General features: G+C 42.6%; 1 protein-coding gene across 2 annotated transcripts in view; it reads right to left on the bottom strand.

The window, feature by feature from the left end:
• Nucleotides 1-2,823: 2,823 nt before the first annotated feature.
• Nucleotides 2,824-18,152, bottom strand: part of FSHR (follicle stimulating hormone receptor) — a 184,046-nt gene continuing 168,717 nt past the window's right edge. For both annotated transcript variants that reach the window (XM_065927365.1, XM_065927366.1), the window contains 2 exons: nucleotides 9,041-9,226; nucleotides 2,824-4,057 (listed from right to left, as the gene is read on the bottom strand). In XM_065927365.1, coding sequence (XP_065783437.1) covers nucleotides 2,824-4,057; nucleotides 9,041-9,226 — 1,420 coding nt within the window. The remainder of the gene's footprint in view (nucleotides 4,058-9,040; nucleotides 9,227-18,152) is intronic.

The following is an 18,152-nucleotide window of genomic DNA, read 5'->3' as shown; positions in this document are numbered from 1 at the left end:
GAAAGTCTTGTCTCTTACCAGGAAGTATATGACAGAGTAATGGAATGAAAGCCTTCTGAGATTTTCTTGGTGTATGTTTACCTTTGAATATATTCTTGACTCTCAGAACCACTATCTGTTAAACCATTGTGTCATCAACAGCTGTGTTGTGAAATAATTAATACTGTATCCTATTTTTAATTTAGATGCTACTTGCTTTTTAGTCCAAATTCAGAAATACATTCCCTCTGGCCACCAACAACGAAGAAAAATGATTGCAGATGGAGTTAGGAGAGCCCAACAGTGCAGCTGTGGAGACCTGGGGGGAAAATACTAAATGAAAATGCTTTATTTTCATGTAACTCTAGAGTAATGCTCTCCAATAGAAATATAACATGAACCACAAACTTGATTCACTTAGGTAATTTTAAATATTCTAGCAGCCACATTAACAAATGTAAAAAGAAATAGGTGAGATTAATTTTTAAATATATTTTTCTTAGTATGTCCAAAATAATACCTGTTCCAAGGTGTAATCATTATCAAAATTATTGAGATATTGTAATTCTTTTTTCTTTGCACTAAATATTTGAAATCCATTGTGTCTTTTACTCATAGCATGTCTCATTTCAGGCTAGCTGGATTTCAAATGCTCAGTGGCCACATGTGGCTAATGGCTACTGTACTGATCAGCTCAGCTCTAGACTATTTCTGTGGATACTTATTCCATTTTTCAGTCAATGCTCATAATAGATCAGGGGGTGCCAGGTCACATCTGCAGAGTGGTTGGTTTTTCTTCAGCTCTTGTTAATTCATTTGGGACCAACTTTTGAAATATTTGCCATGGGCCAAGAGAAGGATGGATTGGCTTTGACATGGAACAAGGATACTCTCACAGGAGACTTGGAGCTTTGTGGGCTGGTTGTGGGGATTTGTGGTTATTTATGAGGTTCGCCTAGTCAAAGCTATGGTCTTTCCAGTAGTCATGTATGGATATGAGACTTGGAGTATAAAGAAAGTGGAACACCAAAGAATTGATGCTTTCCAACCGTGGTGTTGGAGAAGACTCTTGAGAGTCCCTTGGACTGCAGGGAGATCCAACCAGTCAATCTTAAAGGAGATCAGTCCTGAATATTCATTGGAAGGACTGAAGTTGAAGCTGAAACTCCAGTACTTTGGCCACCTGATACGAAGAACTAACTCACTGGAAAACACCCGGATGCTGAGAAAGATTGAAGGCAAGAGGAGAAGGGGATGACAGAGGATGAGATGGTTGGATGGCATCACCAATGCGATGGACATGAGTAGGCTCTGGGAGTTGGTGATGAATAGGGAGGCCTGGGGTGCTGCAGTCCATGGGGTTGCAAAAAGTTGGACACGATGGAGCAACTAAACTGAACTGATGATCAGATCATCTAAATGGGGTCATTTGTGAAGGTAGGTAGGGAAAGTGTAGTTATTTATCAGGAATAATATGTGAGGGAATGAGTTCTAGATCACGGTCAGGAGAACTAGGTGCTAGTTCGGTCATTGATCTGGAGGGGAAGAAGTAAACTGTTGTTCATCAAGCCTGTTAAAGCAATAGGTACCTTAACTCACTTTCTTTTCTAATTGTTATAATAAGCCCAATAGTTAGATACTGTAACCAACTCCCATTGCAGAGGAAGACACTGAGCTAGGGAGAAGTCCTGCCTTATCGTGGAATAAGAATGAAATCTCAGCTTCAATTCAAAGTTGCCGTGTTCTTAACAATATAATCCATAGGCACACCATATGGGTTGTGTACTTCAGTCAGGGTTTGACTGAAGAAGCAGAAGCAGTCTTGCATGTGTATATTTGGCAGGGATTTGTTACAGGGAATTGACTTACACAATTGTGGAGGTTGGTAAAGTGGGCTATGTAAGGATGTTGTCTCCACATCCGATGCTAGTCTATAGGGCAGGCAGTCATAAAGGGAAGATCACAAGCATTCTTGAAGCCATAAACAAAAGATAGACTCCAGAAGTTCAAACTGAAATCTATTTCTGTTCTTGTTGTTTCTGACCTTGGTGGTAAAAGTGTTCTGAAGATGGGGGTTCTTCAACATGGAGCTAAACACATACACTCGACTTAAGAGGCAGAGAACCCGAGGAAGGTTCCAGGGTATGGTGGACCCTTGCAGACTTACAGCAGTGAGCTGAATCAACAGATGAGCAGCAAAGTGTGCAACTTCCCTTCCACCCTCCTGTTTTCCTGAAAATCTTTCATGTGGCCTACCTTCATGGGAAATATTTAAGAAAGGGAATTCTGGGAAATGTAGTTCAGCCTACTCAAGTTGATATATTTCAAAGCATCACATAGATATTCAGTAAATCTTCATTGAGGGAATGAGTGAGTGAATAAATATTGCACTGCCTCTCTTGCAAGTTCTCTGGGAGTCAGGACATTTAATTTTGGCTCTGCTTCTTATAAGTCGAGTAATGTTGAACAAGTCACTTAACCCTTTAGGTTTTGGTTTCCTCGTCTATAAAACTCCAAGCATAATTCCTGTCCTGCCTGTTTAATAGGACTTTTATAGGGATCAGTTGAGATGATCTGAATAAGAGCACTTTGAACGCTATAAAGGATAGAACAAATGTGATGTAGTACTACATTATTTTAATTATTAATGTTGTTATGAAGTCTTCAGTTGCCTAATGAATCACGTGGAGTTAATAGTTTCTGACCAATTTACCTTATGGATGTGCCAGGGAGATTAAATTAGATGAAGTACGTGGAAGTGCTCTGTCAGCTATGCCATGACATATTCTTCAAAGGCAAGACATACTTGTCATTCAACACACAGAAATATTTGCACATTGTGTTTTAGTTCTTGGCTAAATGTCTTAGGGGGATAAGTGTGTAATTGGAACCATTGGTAACCCTGGGAGCTGGGGGGCAGTGGCCATTCCTTGGATGAAAGTTGTGGGCAGTGGATGAGGTTTCTGACCTATAGGTTTGGGCTTGCACTTCATAGCAGCCAAACTTGCTCAGCAGAATGAAGAAATCCCTGCGGAAGTTCTTGGTGAAGATGGCATAGAGGAAGGGGTTGGCACAGGAGTTGATGGGGTAGAACAGGACCAAGAGGATCTTTGACTTGGACACAGTGATGAGGGGCACCTTGAGGGAGGCAGAGATGGCAAAGAAGGAGATGGGCGCCATGCAGAGGAAGTCGGTGAAGATGAGCATCGCCATGCGCTTGGCGATCTTGGTGTCACTAGAAGAGGATGTGATGTTGGGGTTCCTCACCGTGAGGTAGATGTGAATATAGCAGCCACAGATGACCACAAAGGCCAGGACATTGAGCACAAGGAGGGACATAACATAGAGCTGTGACAAGGGACTGTCAATGTCCATGGGCAGGCAGATGCTCACCTTCATGTAGCTGCTGATGCCAAAGATGGGAAAGAGGGCAACTGCAAAAGCAAAGATCCAGCCCACCAGCATGATGCTGGCAGCATGGCGGAGCTGCACTTTGCATTCGAGCTGCATGGCATGGGTGATGGTATGCCATCTTTCCAGCGTGATGGCGGTCAGAGTGTAGACTGAGAGCTCACTGGCAAAGACAGTGAAAAAGCCAGCAGCATCACAGCCTGCTCCAGTTTGCCAGTCAATGGCATAGTTGTGGTACTGGCTTTTGGTGTGGACATCAACTGAGGCTATGAGCAGCAGGTAGATTCCAATGCAGAGATCGGCAAAGGCCAGATTGCACATGAGGAACCGGGGGACCGTGAGTTTATACTGGCTGGTGATCAGGATCACCAGCACAAGGATGTTCCCAGTGATGGCCAGGATGCTAATAAACCATATCAAGACTCTGAGAATATCATCCCCCATGATATCTTCACATGGATTGAATGCGTCTGGCTCAGGGGAGCAAGTCACATCAACCACTTCATTGCATAAGTCATAGTCAAATTCACTGTACATCATGTCAAATCCTTTGGCATAGCTGGGCTCATCATCTTCTGCCAAAGAGACTCTCTGACCCCTAGCCTGAGTCATGTCATCAACTTCTTGCCTTAAAATAGATTTGTTGCAAATTGGATGAAGGTCAGAGCTAGAAAAATACAAAAAGGAACAGAGTCAACATGTTGGATCCAGAATGGCAAATATATCACTGTCTTTACACAGGGTAGAGAATGGGATTTCTTCCTGAGATTTTTTTTTTTCTTCTAACAGTTTGTCTGCCCTTGAGACTAAGCTCAAGGGTTAATGCTTCTTACTGTAAATGAACAGAACAACTCGTGTGTATATTCCTAGAGTTGGATGGCCCACTTGGGAAACCATCTGGCCACAACCTGAATGTGGGGAGGAAGGCGCCTGGGACTAGCTAAGCCTTACTGTTAAGTGCAGATAATTTACAGACTTGATATCAATTCCATCCTCTCCCTTCCCCATCGCTACTCAGCCCTCTCTTCATATGCCTGAGTAGTATACATGCTGTTTTCTCTACACTAAACTCCAGTCCTAGAAGCTCTGGACTGTCTTCTGATTCAAGTGGGAGTTTGTCTTCATAGATTGGAAGATCGGAGTCTTTAGTTTGTTCCCAGCCAACTCTGAACCTGGCTCTTTGGTGCTTGTGCTACTAGGAGGTCTGCTAACTTGCCTGAAATGTTATTGAGGGGTGTATTCTTCTTTATTATTTCACTCCTCAAGGGCCACCGTAGGCCTCAGGCATTGTCTGCAAGGTAAGCCTGGCTCCCTCATATTCAGTAGTTTGCTAGTGAGATCCCCAAAGGATCTCAACCTGAAAATGCAGGTTGTGAGTGATTGTAACTCATGCCCTAGGGAGCTGGATCTTCTCAGGGTCACTTTTTCTGTCTTAGTTTCCCCCCTTTGAACCCCAGCGTACAAGAGGCCCTGCCAACAGAATATAGACACTTCCAGAAGGGATTTGAATGAAAGCCAGATGACAAATATTCTATCCAGACAAGTGGATAGTGCATGTAGAGATAGGGGGTAGTAGTTCTGAATAGTTTTGAAGCAAAGTCTTAAGGAATGGGGATGCTTCACACAGGGTCTTCTTTTGAATGGAAACAATCACACACACCCTATTCATTTCCTCCCTCCCTGAGGGATAAACTCACAGCAATGTTGAGTGACTGCATTTTTCTCAAGCCTTAACAAAGTCTCAGAAGGTAGTGGGGAGGTGAGTGTTAAAACTCTTCAAACACTGCCCTTTCCCCCTCCGCCCCACCACCACCAACCATAAGATGGAGAGAGTGACTGGGGCATGGAAGAGGTAAAGATTTCATTAGGTCCTGAACGATGGGGACTGGTCAAGTGTGCAGTGGACATGGACTGGTCTGAACTTTCCCCATGACCCTCCCCATTCCTCCCTTCTTTCCCCTTCAGAAAGTGAAGTGAATTGCTAGATTTCCCTCGGGCCAACGGACTCAGACTCTTTTATTTTTTCCCCTGGAGACTGTGTCATTTTGTTTTGTTTTAGAGACTGATAGAGTTTCTTACTTACATCAGCCATGGTTGACACTAAGGAGGTTAAGCAGTTAATAACATACATGGAATTGAAAATGTGCACAAAATCTTTTGGTTTAGTCAGAGATCTTATCAAAAAAGTAAGGCAAGCTCAGAGACAGGCAAAGAGGGAACAAGATAATCACTCTGTGTTTTTCCAGTCATTCGATTGGCAGCAGCCCAGTTCTAAGAACAGGAAGTAAGTAATCTGGCACTTGCAGCCTGTGATTGGGTTCACTGGAATGGATCTGACTAACCCTCTAGACACAGCCTTCACTTCCTGGGGCTTATGTTGACTGCTGTGATGACACTGATTGTTGATACTGCTACTGGTATATGTTAAGTATTGGTGTTTTCCTTTCCTGAAACAGAAGTGATCTAATGACATGAGTGGGGAAATGGTAAACAATGTATGTCTATGGGAGAAGACTAGAAAGAAAAATGGAAGCCAGGGAAATAAAGTCTTGCCTCTGCAGTACCTCAGCAAATCCTAAGTATTATAAGAAATTGGAAATTCAGTTTGGGGTGGAGTTAAAAAGTGGTACTCCTGGACCCCAATAAATCAATGAACAGTTACTTGGGAAGTACATGGCAGAGTGGCCCAGAGTCTGAGCTTTGAAGATAGACAGACCAGAGAGTTTGAGTCCGACTGGTGTCGGTCAAGTTGTTTACAGTCTCTGAGCCTCAGTTTCTGCCTTTGTGAGAAGAAAATAGTGCTGTTACTTTTGTGAAACTTAAATGAGATAAAGGTGCAAAGTTTTAACATGCCTGGCAGTGAGTACTAGGCAGGTATCAGCAAAATGAAGACAGAGGATGGTGGTTACGTACTGAGTTCATATTGGGGTCATGCCCTATGTGGGTATTTAATGAATATGCCACAGTGCATCAGTTTAAAATCTAGCTGGAAAGAAAGCACCTGAATATGAGAAATAACAAAACAAGGACAAAATAACAATGTTAGCTGAGTATAGAACTATGACAAGGACATAACCGGTTCAATGACAAATGAGGGAGGGGGGTGGATAAGAAGATTTTTCCATGAGAGTTCAGAAGGGCTATTGGCCAAAATCTCACAGTCACAGGGCCTAAGATTTACACTTTGGGTATTATTTCCAAGTGAAGATTGGAGGGCCAGTTTCATCATGCATCTTTAAACTCACATTTCATTACCTAACCACACTACACCTACTATGGTATGCCATGAATTAACACAATTAAAACACAAATCCTGTGTTTATTATCTACTGAATAGCATAGCCATGTTTTTGTTGGTTTGTGAATTTGCTAAATAGAAAGACCAAACATCATTGTGATTTTTGTACTCTGTCTTGGCATGTCTTCTTTGAAGAGCTGTGGACCTCTCCTTTGCCACACCTGAGAAGCCCTGATGTAATTTAAAATAGGGACCTAGAGAGGGTGAGAGCCAGTGGTCCAGGGGACAAGGAAACCCTTCAAGCCATGGTACAATGTAAGACAGACCTGGAGATTTCCAGTTGGGTGATCCCTGAGGGAACATCTACACTACCAGGGGGTGGTGAAATCAGAGGAGTCTGGGCAACTGAGTAAGACCATATTCCTATGGTGTTGGGTACTGACAGCATGTGATGGGCAGCTCCTTCAGTGGTCTTAACATCCTCTGAGATTTCTCCTGGGAGGTATTTAGTTCCAGGATTTTGGCAGTGAAATTGGTATCTTTCCTGACCTGGCTGGAATATCTCTTTCTGGAATATAAAAGAGGCAGGCCTTCTTCTTCAGCCCACGCTCTTAAAAATTCTAGTCATTAAGAAGAAATTCCCTAGCTCTTGAGCTAACTTGCAGGGAGTGTCTGATTCTGGGGAGTTCCCTAATGATGTGTGCTAATTCTGAAGAGTAGCTGCTTTTCTGCTGACCCTTTACAAGGGTCTGAGTGTGGACTGCTACCTCTTCAATACTTCGAAAACATTTTAGGGTGTGTATTGTTTGGTTGTTTTGTTTTATTTTGCTTTAGAGTAGGGGATATATCTGCATGTCAAGGTTGAATGATAGAAATGGCTACATTAAACAGTAAGACAGTATCATGGAAGCTGTGTTCATGCTGGGCTACTGTGCAAGAGTGGAAACCAGGCATCATCTGACTGAGTGCAACTGCATGGTTTGGATTGTATCATGAGCTCAGGAGAGGCAGAAACTTGGAGAATTCCTGATACCCAATACCGTATATAGGAGAAGGCAATGGCAACCCACTCCAGTATTCTTGCCTGGAGAATCCCAGGGATGGCGGAGCCTGGTGGGCTGCCGTCTGTGGGGCTGCGCAGAGTCGGACACGACTGAAGCGACTTAGCAGCAACAGCAGCGGCAGTACATTATATCTCCGATTGTTGTTGTTTACTCACTAAGTTGTGTCCTACTCTTTTGCAATCCCATGGACTGTAGCCTGCCATAGGATTTCCCAGGCAAGAATACTGGAGTGGATTGCCATTTCCTTCTCCAGGGGATCTTCCTGACCCAGGGATTGAACCTGCTTCTGCTACTTGACAGGTGGGTTTTTTTTTTTTTTTTTTTTACCACCAAACCACCTGGGAAGCACCTGTATCCCTGGTGGATCCTTTATATATCTGGAACATGTAAACTTCAAAGTATCCCCTTTCTATAACTTCAACTTTTTAGCCAGTTACCCACTAGGACTTGGCTTTATTAGGATTACCCTTTTTAACCTGGGATTCCTGGAACCTGATCAGCCTTGAAAGCCAAAGGGAACAGACATCATAATCTTTGTTCTCCCTGTGAGGTGATAAGCTCCAAAGATGAGTTAGGGAGGTTTAGCATGGTGGAGAAGGAAATGGCAGCCCACTCCAGTGTTCTTGCCTAGAGAATCCCAGGGACAGAGGAGCCTGGTGGGCTGCTGTCTATGGGGTCACACAGGGTCGGAAATGACTGAAGTGACTTCACGCTGCAGCAGCAGCGTGGTGGAGATGTGCTGTGGGTGTGTGATCAATCTCTGTTATGGCATCTTGCTTCCCCCCTCCAAAACTGACTCTGATGGTCCCTGGCACACTTATGGTCTCCCCTGCTGACTCAGACAGTAAAGAAGCCACCTGCAATGGAGGAGGCCTGAGTTTGATCCCTGGGTGAGGAAGATCCCTTGGAGAAGGGAATGACAACCCACTCCACTATTCTTGCCTGGAGAATTCCATGGACAGAGGAGCCTAGTGGGTTTACAGTCCTTGGGGTCACAAAGAGTCAGAATGACTGAGTGATTAATACTTTGGCACATTTATAGGATGCAGAGTTTCAGACTTTAAGTATATACCCTTATTGGTACAAAGGGAAAAGGGAATAGACATTTATTAAGCATCAGCTATGAATCATGCTTGCTTGCTGTTTTTCATAGTAGCTCATTTAATATTTGGTAGGGAGCCTGCCATGTGGGTGGCTTTCTCCTGTGAACCCATTTTCAACAAACATACTAAGGCTTTGATCTAGAACTTGCCTAAGGGATTTCATCGTGGATGCAGAAGTTGTGGACCAAGTACTCCATTGGAGAAATGCCCAAACAGGGCTCAAGGGCTGGACAGAGAAGACTCACGTTTGCCGCCTCCAGTTTGCGAAGGCACAGCAATGGCTGGGGTAGGTGAGGCTGGCCTCCACGAGTGTGACCAATTTTTCCAGACTGGGAAGCTTTTTTAAGCGGTAAGTTGACTTGGCCCGCAGCTTCTTAAGATTTTCTAAGCCATAGCTAGGCAGGGAATGGATCCTGGTTCTTGAAATATCTCTATAAGGAGAAGAGGCAAACATAACCTGATTACTATGAGTCTAAATTTTTCTGCTCTGTTAGCAGTCAAAATAGCAGTCATAGTAGACCTGTTTTTACATGAGGGAGGAGGGAGACTCCTGTTCATCCAACACCCCTCAGTCACATAAATGTTTGTCTAAAGGGACATTTGGCCCTTGAGTTCATGGTAGGAGGATATGGATAACAGATTTCTCTGTACCCTGGGTGTACTAGCACCCTGGCTGATCTCGGACTTAACTGTAGCCCTTTGCCCTTCCATAGTGTCTCTTTAGAATAGACACTCACAGAGTCCAAAAGTCTGTTCTGTACATCTGTGTCTCTCTTTCTGTCTTGCATATAGGGTTATCGTTACCATCTTTCTAAATTCCATATATATGTGTTAGTATACTGTATGGGTGTTTATCTTTCTGGCTTACTTCACTCTGTATAATGGGCTCCAGTTTCATCCATCTCATTAGTACTGATTCAAATGAATTCCTTTTAATGGCTGAGTATATTCCATGGTGTATATGTACCACAGCTTCCTTATCCATTCGTCTGCTGATGGGCATCTAGGTTGCTTCCATGTCCTGGCTATTATAAACAGTGCTGCGATGAACATTGGGATACACGTGTCTCTTTCAATTCTGGTTTCCTCGGTGTGTATGCCCAGGAGTGGGATTGCTGGGTCATTGGGATGACCCAGAGGGATGGGATGGGGAGGGAGGTGGGAGGGGGGTTCAGGATGGGGAACACATGTAAATCCATGGCTGATTCATGTCAGTGTATGGCAAAAATCACTACAATATTGTAAAGTAATTAGCCTCCAGCTAATAAAAATAAATGAAAAAAAAAGAATAGACACTCACTAAATCACATAGAATCAAGAAAGTGAGACCACTTCCTCCCCACCATAAAACCAGATGTAAAAATATATTTCTTGAGCTGGGGTGGACTCTGTGGCCATATTTCAGAAAAGGATGCAAAGAGAACACAGTATAAGAGGAAGGACTATGAGATGGGCAACAGAGGTACCCTCAGCCCAAAGACAAAGTGTCAGTGGGGAGTGGTGGTGATGACTGTGGTATCCTTGGACAGTCTGCGTGTGTACCGTGCCCCGTGACCTGTTAGATTGGTGACCTTGGTCAAGTTACCTCACTTCTCCATATGTCAGTTCCCTCAGTTGTAAAACAGGATGGTAATAATCACACCTAGCTCAGAGGGTGATTGTGAGAATTAAACAAGCTAAAGTACATAGAAAACCACCTGACCAACAGACAGCACTTGATGACAGGCAGCTGTTATCAGAAAACATCACACACACGCTCAGAGTTGTTCTTGCTTTATTGGAGAGTCTATGCCTCGGTGATGCAGGAGGTCTATACAGAGATCAGTGTAAATGAACATTTTAACCAGATTCCTGTCCCTAGAGGGCTCCAGTGCCCCATCCTTGCTGGCAGCAACACCAGTGACATGGGCAGTTTTCTGGCAGCACTGCTGGCAGCTGCAACCTTCAAAACAACCGTAACCATCTAGTAGGTGCAAGGAGATTTAAATGGTACTGGCTTAGACTTTGGAGGTCAGTAGGCTGGCCATGAATGAGTGCTTCTGAAGGGGGTGGTAGGGATGACCAGATGGACTCATTTCAAGCATCCTTGGATATACTTGGTAAAGGAGAATCTTCTAATGTCTGCATTTCCTCTAAGTCAAAATAGTAGGCACTCGGAGCAATGAAACTTCGGGGTGTGAATATATATCTGCTACCCTAGATGTCCTCCCAGTCTGGTGAAAATTACTTTCTCCAAGTCTTGTTTTCATAGGGTCATTTATTCTCTTGCTCAAAAATTTATAATGCTTCCTACTGTCCAGTAAAACCCACTTGTAACTGCTGCCCTGTTTGTCTCTTCCTTTTCCAATCAAACTTCTTATACTAGGTGTCCATACTTGATGTCACTATTTTCTCATTTCCTAATCCAACTCAGTTTCTTCCCAACCCCTAGAGAAACAGTACTCATTAAGGTCACATCTTAGTGCTAACCTTCTTGATTTCTCAATTGCATTTCACACATAAAACACTTCTCCATTTTTCTTGGCATCATTCTTTTGAATTTCTTCTGACATCTGCTTTGGCTTATTTCTGATTTTGTTTTTTCTCCTCTATCTATTGGAGTTCCTCTAAACTCAGGCCCCTTTCTGACTGTACATAATCTTCCCAGATGATCTTACTTCCTTGATTCCAGATACCAGGTATATGCTGATGGCTTCTCTGTATATGTCCCAGTTTAGATCTTAGTTCTGAACCCCAAGCCCAGATAATCCATTGTCCATCAGATCTTGCCCTTTTGATGATTTGCAAGTATCAAAACTGAATTTACCATCTTCTTTTAAAATATGCTCCTTCTTTTGTTTCCTTATCTCAGCAAATGACTCCTCCATTTCCCTGTGCTGCTCAGGATAGAAACCTGGGAGTTATCCTTGACTCCTCCCTCTCCCTCCCTTGGACTCAATTTCTTGCTTTTGCAAGCCTAACTTTTACATTTGTTTCACATTGGTCCACTTTTTTTGGCCACATCTTTAGTCTAAGTCACCATAATCTCTGCCTAGAGAGACAGCAGTCTCAATAACTGTTCTTCTTGTGATCATTGTATTAAGGTTTTCCAGAGAAACAGAACTGATAGGATATATAGAGATATAGAAGAGGATATTTATTATGGAATTTGACTCGCACAATTTTGGAGGCTGAATTTTGCAGATCTCCATCTGCAAGTTGTAGATCCAGGAAAAAGTTTGTGGTATAATTCAGTCAGAGACAAAAGCCTGAGAACTAAGGAGGCCACTGGTTTAAGTCCCAGAGTTGGAAGACCCAAGAACCAGGAGTTCTGATGTCCAATGCCAGAAGACGGATATTTCAGCTTAAGAAAGGAAACACATTTTCCTTCCCTCTGCCTTTTTGTTCTATGAGGGCCCTCAACTGATTAGATGATGCCTGCCCACACTGGGGAGGGTGAATCTTCTTTACTTAGTCTGTTGAATACAGTGCTAATGTCTTATGAAAACACTCTCACAGATGCACTCAAGAATAATATTTTACCAGCTATCTGGGCATCTCATGATCCAGTCAAGTTGATTTTAATTAATTTAAATTATTAATTTAATTAATGATTTTAATTAATCACCCTGGCCTCTAGCTCTAATGCAATTGTTACACTGCAGATTGGGTGATATTTTAAAAATCCCAATTAGATTGTGACCTCCTGCTTATAACTAGTCAGTGATTCTCCATTGCACTTCCAATGATGTACAAAGCACTGAATATGATGTGCTGGTCTGCCTGATCTCTCTCACATCCACTCTGTGCCCTTTTCTGTGTTCTGCTCTGTCTTGCAGGAGAGATGGCCTCTAAAGTTTCCATTTCCCAGGTACCACCTTGTCAATCAGCTTTTGGCTGTGTTGAGCAAATGGCACTGGTGGGATTGGCAGGTGGGAGGAAGGGTGAAGTGGGGGCATTTCTCATCCCTCCTCTGCCTCAGGCAGCGGCTCTTCTGTGATTCCAGCTTCATCACGCAGATCTGTGGAGGATCCAGCAGCTACCAGTCATCCCAGTTCTGTGCTTCAATTAGATCACATCCTCGCATGCCTTTCCAGTCTAGGATTAGTAGCAATTGTCTACCATTGCTAACCCCTGGACTGCTAATTCCTTGCTTGATACTAAGGGAAATTTACATTTTCAGAGTTAATGATTATCTTGATATAATACCTCTGTATATTTTACTTAGTCCCCCTCCTTGTTAGATACCCAACAGATCAAATTTGTCATTGCTATTGTTCAGATACTTCAGAGTGCTTGCTGATTTTTGCTTGCTTGTTCCATCACTCCTAAGTATTTCCTTAGTATCTCTATTTGTATATCTAATAGATAAAGCTTTAGATATTAAACATTCAGCTCCTGATCTTACCCCAAACCTTCTCTACTTGCAACCTTTCCTGTTGTTCATGCAAAAACTTGGAAGTCACCCTTGACTCTTCTTTCTCTCATACCCTGTCTACTCTCCCTCAGCAAAATAACTTGGCTTTACCTTCCACATATATCTGGAATTTAATTGCTTCTCACAACATTCATTGCTGTCACCACAGGATAAATGTTCTTGGTGTTCCAAGATCTCTTTTCTAGTTCTTGCCTGTGTATTCTAATTCTGTGGAGCTGGGGTCCCTGGAATTGAGAGTCTGATCCATGAACCTTTGCCACTGTGGTGAGTCTTCACTCTCTGATGCTGAAAGAATTCAGCTGTCCTAGCCTGTTCAACACTTAGCCTTTTTATTGCTGCAGAGATTCTCAACTTTCTTTTCTGCTCTAAAAAATATCTCTCCAGTTTCTCTCTTCAGGCAATTGTTCCTCTGACCAGTTCTGCTATTTACACTGAAATTCTGGTCCCTGGGACCAAGTTTTTATTTTGCCTGGTACATGGACTCTTCTTTTTTTCCTCAAACATGGAAGGGAGCAATGATTGCTTGTTTTGTCTAAAACAGTTCAAGGCTTCCTATGGGGACTGAGATGAAGGCATAAACAAAGTCCTTCAGGAGTGATTTAAACCAGGGGGATTATTTATTACTTACCATTCGCATTTTTAATATTTCTAAAATCAAGTGATACAAAACAGAAGACTCTCTTTCTTAGTTATGCCTTCACCTCTTAATTTTAGAATATATAAAAATCACATTAATGAAGATTTCCCAAAATTTTTATATTGCATGCAATGGCATCATATTTTCACATTGACTCTCACTGACTCTCATTGACTCATATTTCTCATCGATTAAAGATGACTGCAATTTCTTCATGCTCTTCCACAGATGATCTCTTTGCCCTTCCCTTGAATCCCCATGATGTCTTTGGACTACAGTAGAGTATGATGAAAGTGTTACTCTACCAGTTCTGGACCTTGCTTCTAAGAGCACTGATAGCTTCTAAATCTTACAGAGCTGTAAGCTGCCATGCAGGAACTTGGAATGTTCTGATAGTGCCATGCTGGAAAAAGTCTAAGCCAGGTACAGAGGGTCTGGAGGATAAGATGCCACGTGTGTGTGTATGTGTGTCTGTGTGTAGAGTGGTGCCAAGGAGCACCAGATACTTGAATGAAGATGACAACTTGCAGTACATCCTCCAGACTCAGCCTCCTGAGCCGACATCACGTGGATCAGAGACAAGACAAGCTACCCAAACTTCTAAAACAAAACTGTGGGCAAAATGGAACAATTGCTTTAAACCTCTGAGTTTAAGGATAGCTTTTATGCAGAAATAGAGAACTCAAACAGATTCATGTTGACTCCCATCATCTCCATCATTTTTAACAGCTGTAGAAGCATTTTTCCTTGAAAGCCATTAAGAATGCAACAGCACTATAGTCTGCATACTTTTCTGCCTCTTTCATGTAACCATTTTTTTCTTTATATACTGGCTCTTTATATTTGCATTTTCTCTCTCTTGTAGGGCAGAGGACTCCTTTCATTTCAGCAGTGCCGTTTACATAGTAAGCACCCAGAAAATTATTGCTTTGTTCAAAGATAGGCTAAGGCATGGCCCTGATGGAGGACTAGGAAAGGAAATGATAGATCACCCCAGCCAGCTGTGATGTCTTCTGACCTCTTGTGCTTACAAAGGTCTGGTACCTTGTATTAGTCTCTTTTATTGTTTCATACTGTTCAACTTTTCACGTATATTTGTTTTGTCTCCTCAGCTAGATTTTAGATGCTCTGAGAACAGGAATTACTAAGATACTTTTGTGTTCTACCTGGCATTTGGCACAGGGCTGGTGGGCTCAAGAAATCTACTCAGTGGAGAGTTGTCTGATTAGCAGAGATGCCTCAGCATTATAAGAAAGTGAGAAGTTGAAGGAAGTCTTACAGGAGAGCAATTCTAAAGGGAGAAGTGTGCAAGGCAGACTGAGAGAGGAAATCTGGATTTAAAAGGAGCTCAGCTTAATGGTGCTTCTGCAGCAGGCAATTATTTGTGACTGAGAGTATCAAAGGAACCAAGGAAGGGAGCATCCTTGTGCAAAGTTTACAAGGAGATGGACACAGATTAAAGAATCAGTAGAATAATGTGTTGAATGGGTTGAGCTGTGTGTGGTTCAGTGACTAGGAGTTGGATGAGGAGGTCTGCTTGGGAAGCACTGGTGTCTATCTCTCTGCTCAGTGTTCTGGAGCTAGCTTATATTGCAGACTCCTCATCGCAGCTGCAAAATATGTGAGTTGCTGTCATTTGCACAGGTGGTTCCACTTCTGGAAGACTGTGGCATCTTGTCAGTATCTTGGGATCCAGATCTTCTGCTGGTGGATGTTGAAAGAGTGGTTGGTAGGAGAGAGATGCAGAGTCACTTAGAGTTTGGTAAAGCTGATTCTTTAACAGAAATGGTTCCTGCGTAGTAAAAGTGTTTGTAGAAGTGTTTACTTCAAGCTTACTGGACGCTTGCCAGGGCAACCAAACAAGGAAACTATCATAAGACTTCCTTATTTTGGACTGGCAGAAAAATGCTTCTCTGGTACCTCCACAGATTAAGAAAAATCTATCAACATTTATATCAGTAGGGACAAAGAGGGGATAAGTAGATAGTGTTCAGTATGGAGTGAGACTTAAACTGCAAATATTCCCACTTTTGCTCTGTTCCCCTAACATAAATACGCAGACACACAGAGTCTAATCACTGACAGTCCCTTCCATGTGATCTGGAAACCTAACGTTAGATTTTAATTCCTTTGTAAAAGCATATTCCACTCTTAGGATGCAAAAATCCCCAGGGGGAATAGCAAAACAAGGCGTTATCAGTTGTTCACATCTTCATGGAAGTGGGTTTGTTGTGACTACTGGCTAAGGTTAGGCTTGGGGTGAGGCCCAGAACACAAAGTACAACAGTGAGGGGTGTTCAGAAGGCTGATTCTAAGCAACCATATTTTGAGTAATTAAGGGAACCACAGGATGGGATTTGATCTCTGAGCCTTGAAAGCCAGGTGGAAGAGTTTAGAGTTTCTTTGAGCAGAAGAATGACTTATTGAAAGCCGCGATTTTATTAGATTAGTCTTGAGAGTCTTAAACATGGCACACAATAGGTGTTCATTCATTATTAAATGACTGGAAGGAGAAAGGAATGGCTATTACACAGATGTGGACATGAGATGAGAGCTTACCTCCTCATACTGTTGCTTCATCTGTTAAGTCACTGTATCACATGGCAAAGATTTATTGGGTGTCTGCTCTGTTACTAAAACGTCCTGTGATTTCTGCAGAGATTATAGTTCTGCACAGTAGCTTTTGTCCTTCTACCAGAATGAGATAACTTGGGGCTGGTACTGTTTGTTTTTGAGTCTCTATATCCATCACATCCATCCAAAGATGAGCACAATAAAGGACAGAAATGGCAAAGACCTAACAGAAGCAGAAGAGATCAAGAAGAGATGGAAAGAATCTTTTTGTGCAGAAGAACTGCACAAAAAAATATCTTAATGACCTAGACAATCACGACGGTGTAGTGTCTCACTCAGAGCCAGACATTCTGGAGTGTGAAGTCAAGTGGGCCTTAGGAATCACTGCTGCCAATAAAGCTTGTGGAGGTGATGGAGTTCCAGCAGAGCACTGTGAAAGTGCTGCACTCAATTTGTTAGTTAGTTTGGAAAACCCAGCAGTGGCCACAGGACTGGAGAAGATCAATCCTCATCCCAATTCCCAAGAAGTACAGTACTAAAGAGTGTTCAAACCACTGGACAATTGCACTCATCTCCATGCTAGTAAGGTTATTCTCAAAATTCTCCAAGATAAACTTTACATTCTATAAACCAAGAACTTCCAGATGTTCCAGCTGGGTCTAGAAAAGGCAGGGGAACCAGAGATTAAATTGCCAACATTTGCTGGATCACAGAGACGGCAAGAGAATTCCAGAAAAATGTCCACCTCTGTTTCATTGACTATGCTAAAGCCTTTGTGTGGATCCTAACAAACTGTGGGAAACTCTTAAAGAGATGGGGATACCAGACCATCTTACCTGTCTCCTGAGAAACCTGTATGCAAGTCAAGAAGCAACAATTAGAACCCCTAATAGAATAATCGACTGGCTCAGGATTTAAAAAGGAGTATGACAAGGCTATTTATTGTCACCCTGTTTATTTAACTTATATTCAGAGCACATTATGCAAAATGCCAGGTTGGATAAGTTACAAGCTGGCATCAAGATTGCTGGGAGAAATATCAACAACCTCGGATATGTGGATGATACCACTCTAATGGCAGAAAGCAAAAAGGAACTAGAGAGCCTCTTGATGAGAGTGAAGGAAGGGAATGAAAAAGCTGACTTTAAGCCCAATATTAAAAAAGCAAAGGTCATGGCATCCAGTCCCATCACTTCATGGCAAATAGAAGAGTAGAGTTGGAAGGGTAAGAGGTAGATTTCCTCTTCTTGGGCTCTAAAATTACTGCGAATAGTGACTGCAGCCATGAAACTGGAAGACTCTTGCTTCTTGGCAGGAAAGTTATGACTCACTTAGTGTGTTAAAAAGCAAAGACATAACTTTTCTGACAAAGGAATGTATGCTCAAGGCTATGGTCTTTCCAGTTGTCATATATGGATGTGAGAGCTAGACAGTAAAGAAGGCAGAGTGCTAAAGAACTGATGCTTTCTGATTGTGGTGCTGGAGAAGACTCTTGAGAGTCCCTTGGAAAGCAAGGAGGTCAAACCAGTCAATCTTAAAGAAAATCAACCCTGCATACTCTTTGGAAGAATTTATGCTGAAGCTGAAGCTCCAATACTTTGGCCACTTGATGCAAAGAACTGACTCATTTGAAAAGACCCTGATGCTGGGAAAGATTGAAGGTGTGAGGAGAAGGGGACTACAGAGGATGAGATGGTTGTATGGCATCACCGATTCAATGGACCTGAGT

This window comes from Muntiacus reevesi, chromosome 3 (assembly GCF_963930625.1).
Source record: "Muntiacus reevesi chromosome 3, mMunRee1.1, whole genome shotgun sequence".
Lineage (NCBI taxonomy): Eukaryota > Metazoa > Chordata > Mammalia > Artiodactyla > Cervidae > Muntiacus > Muntiacus reevesi.
The sequence above is the reverse complement of the archived record's forward strand: the minus strand, read 5'-3'. Positions and strand labels throughout refer to the sequence as shown.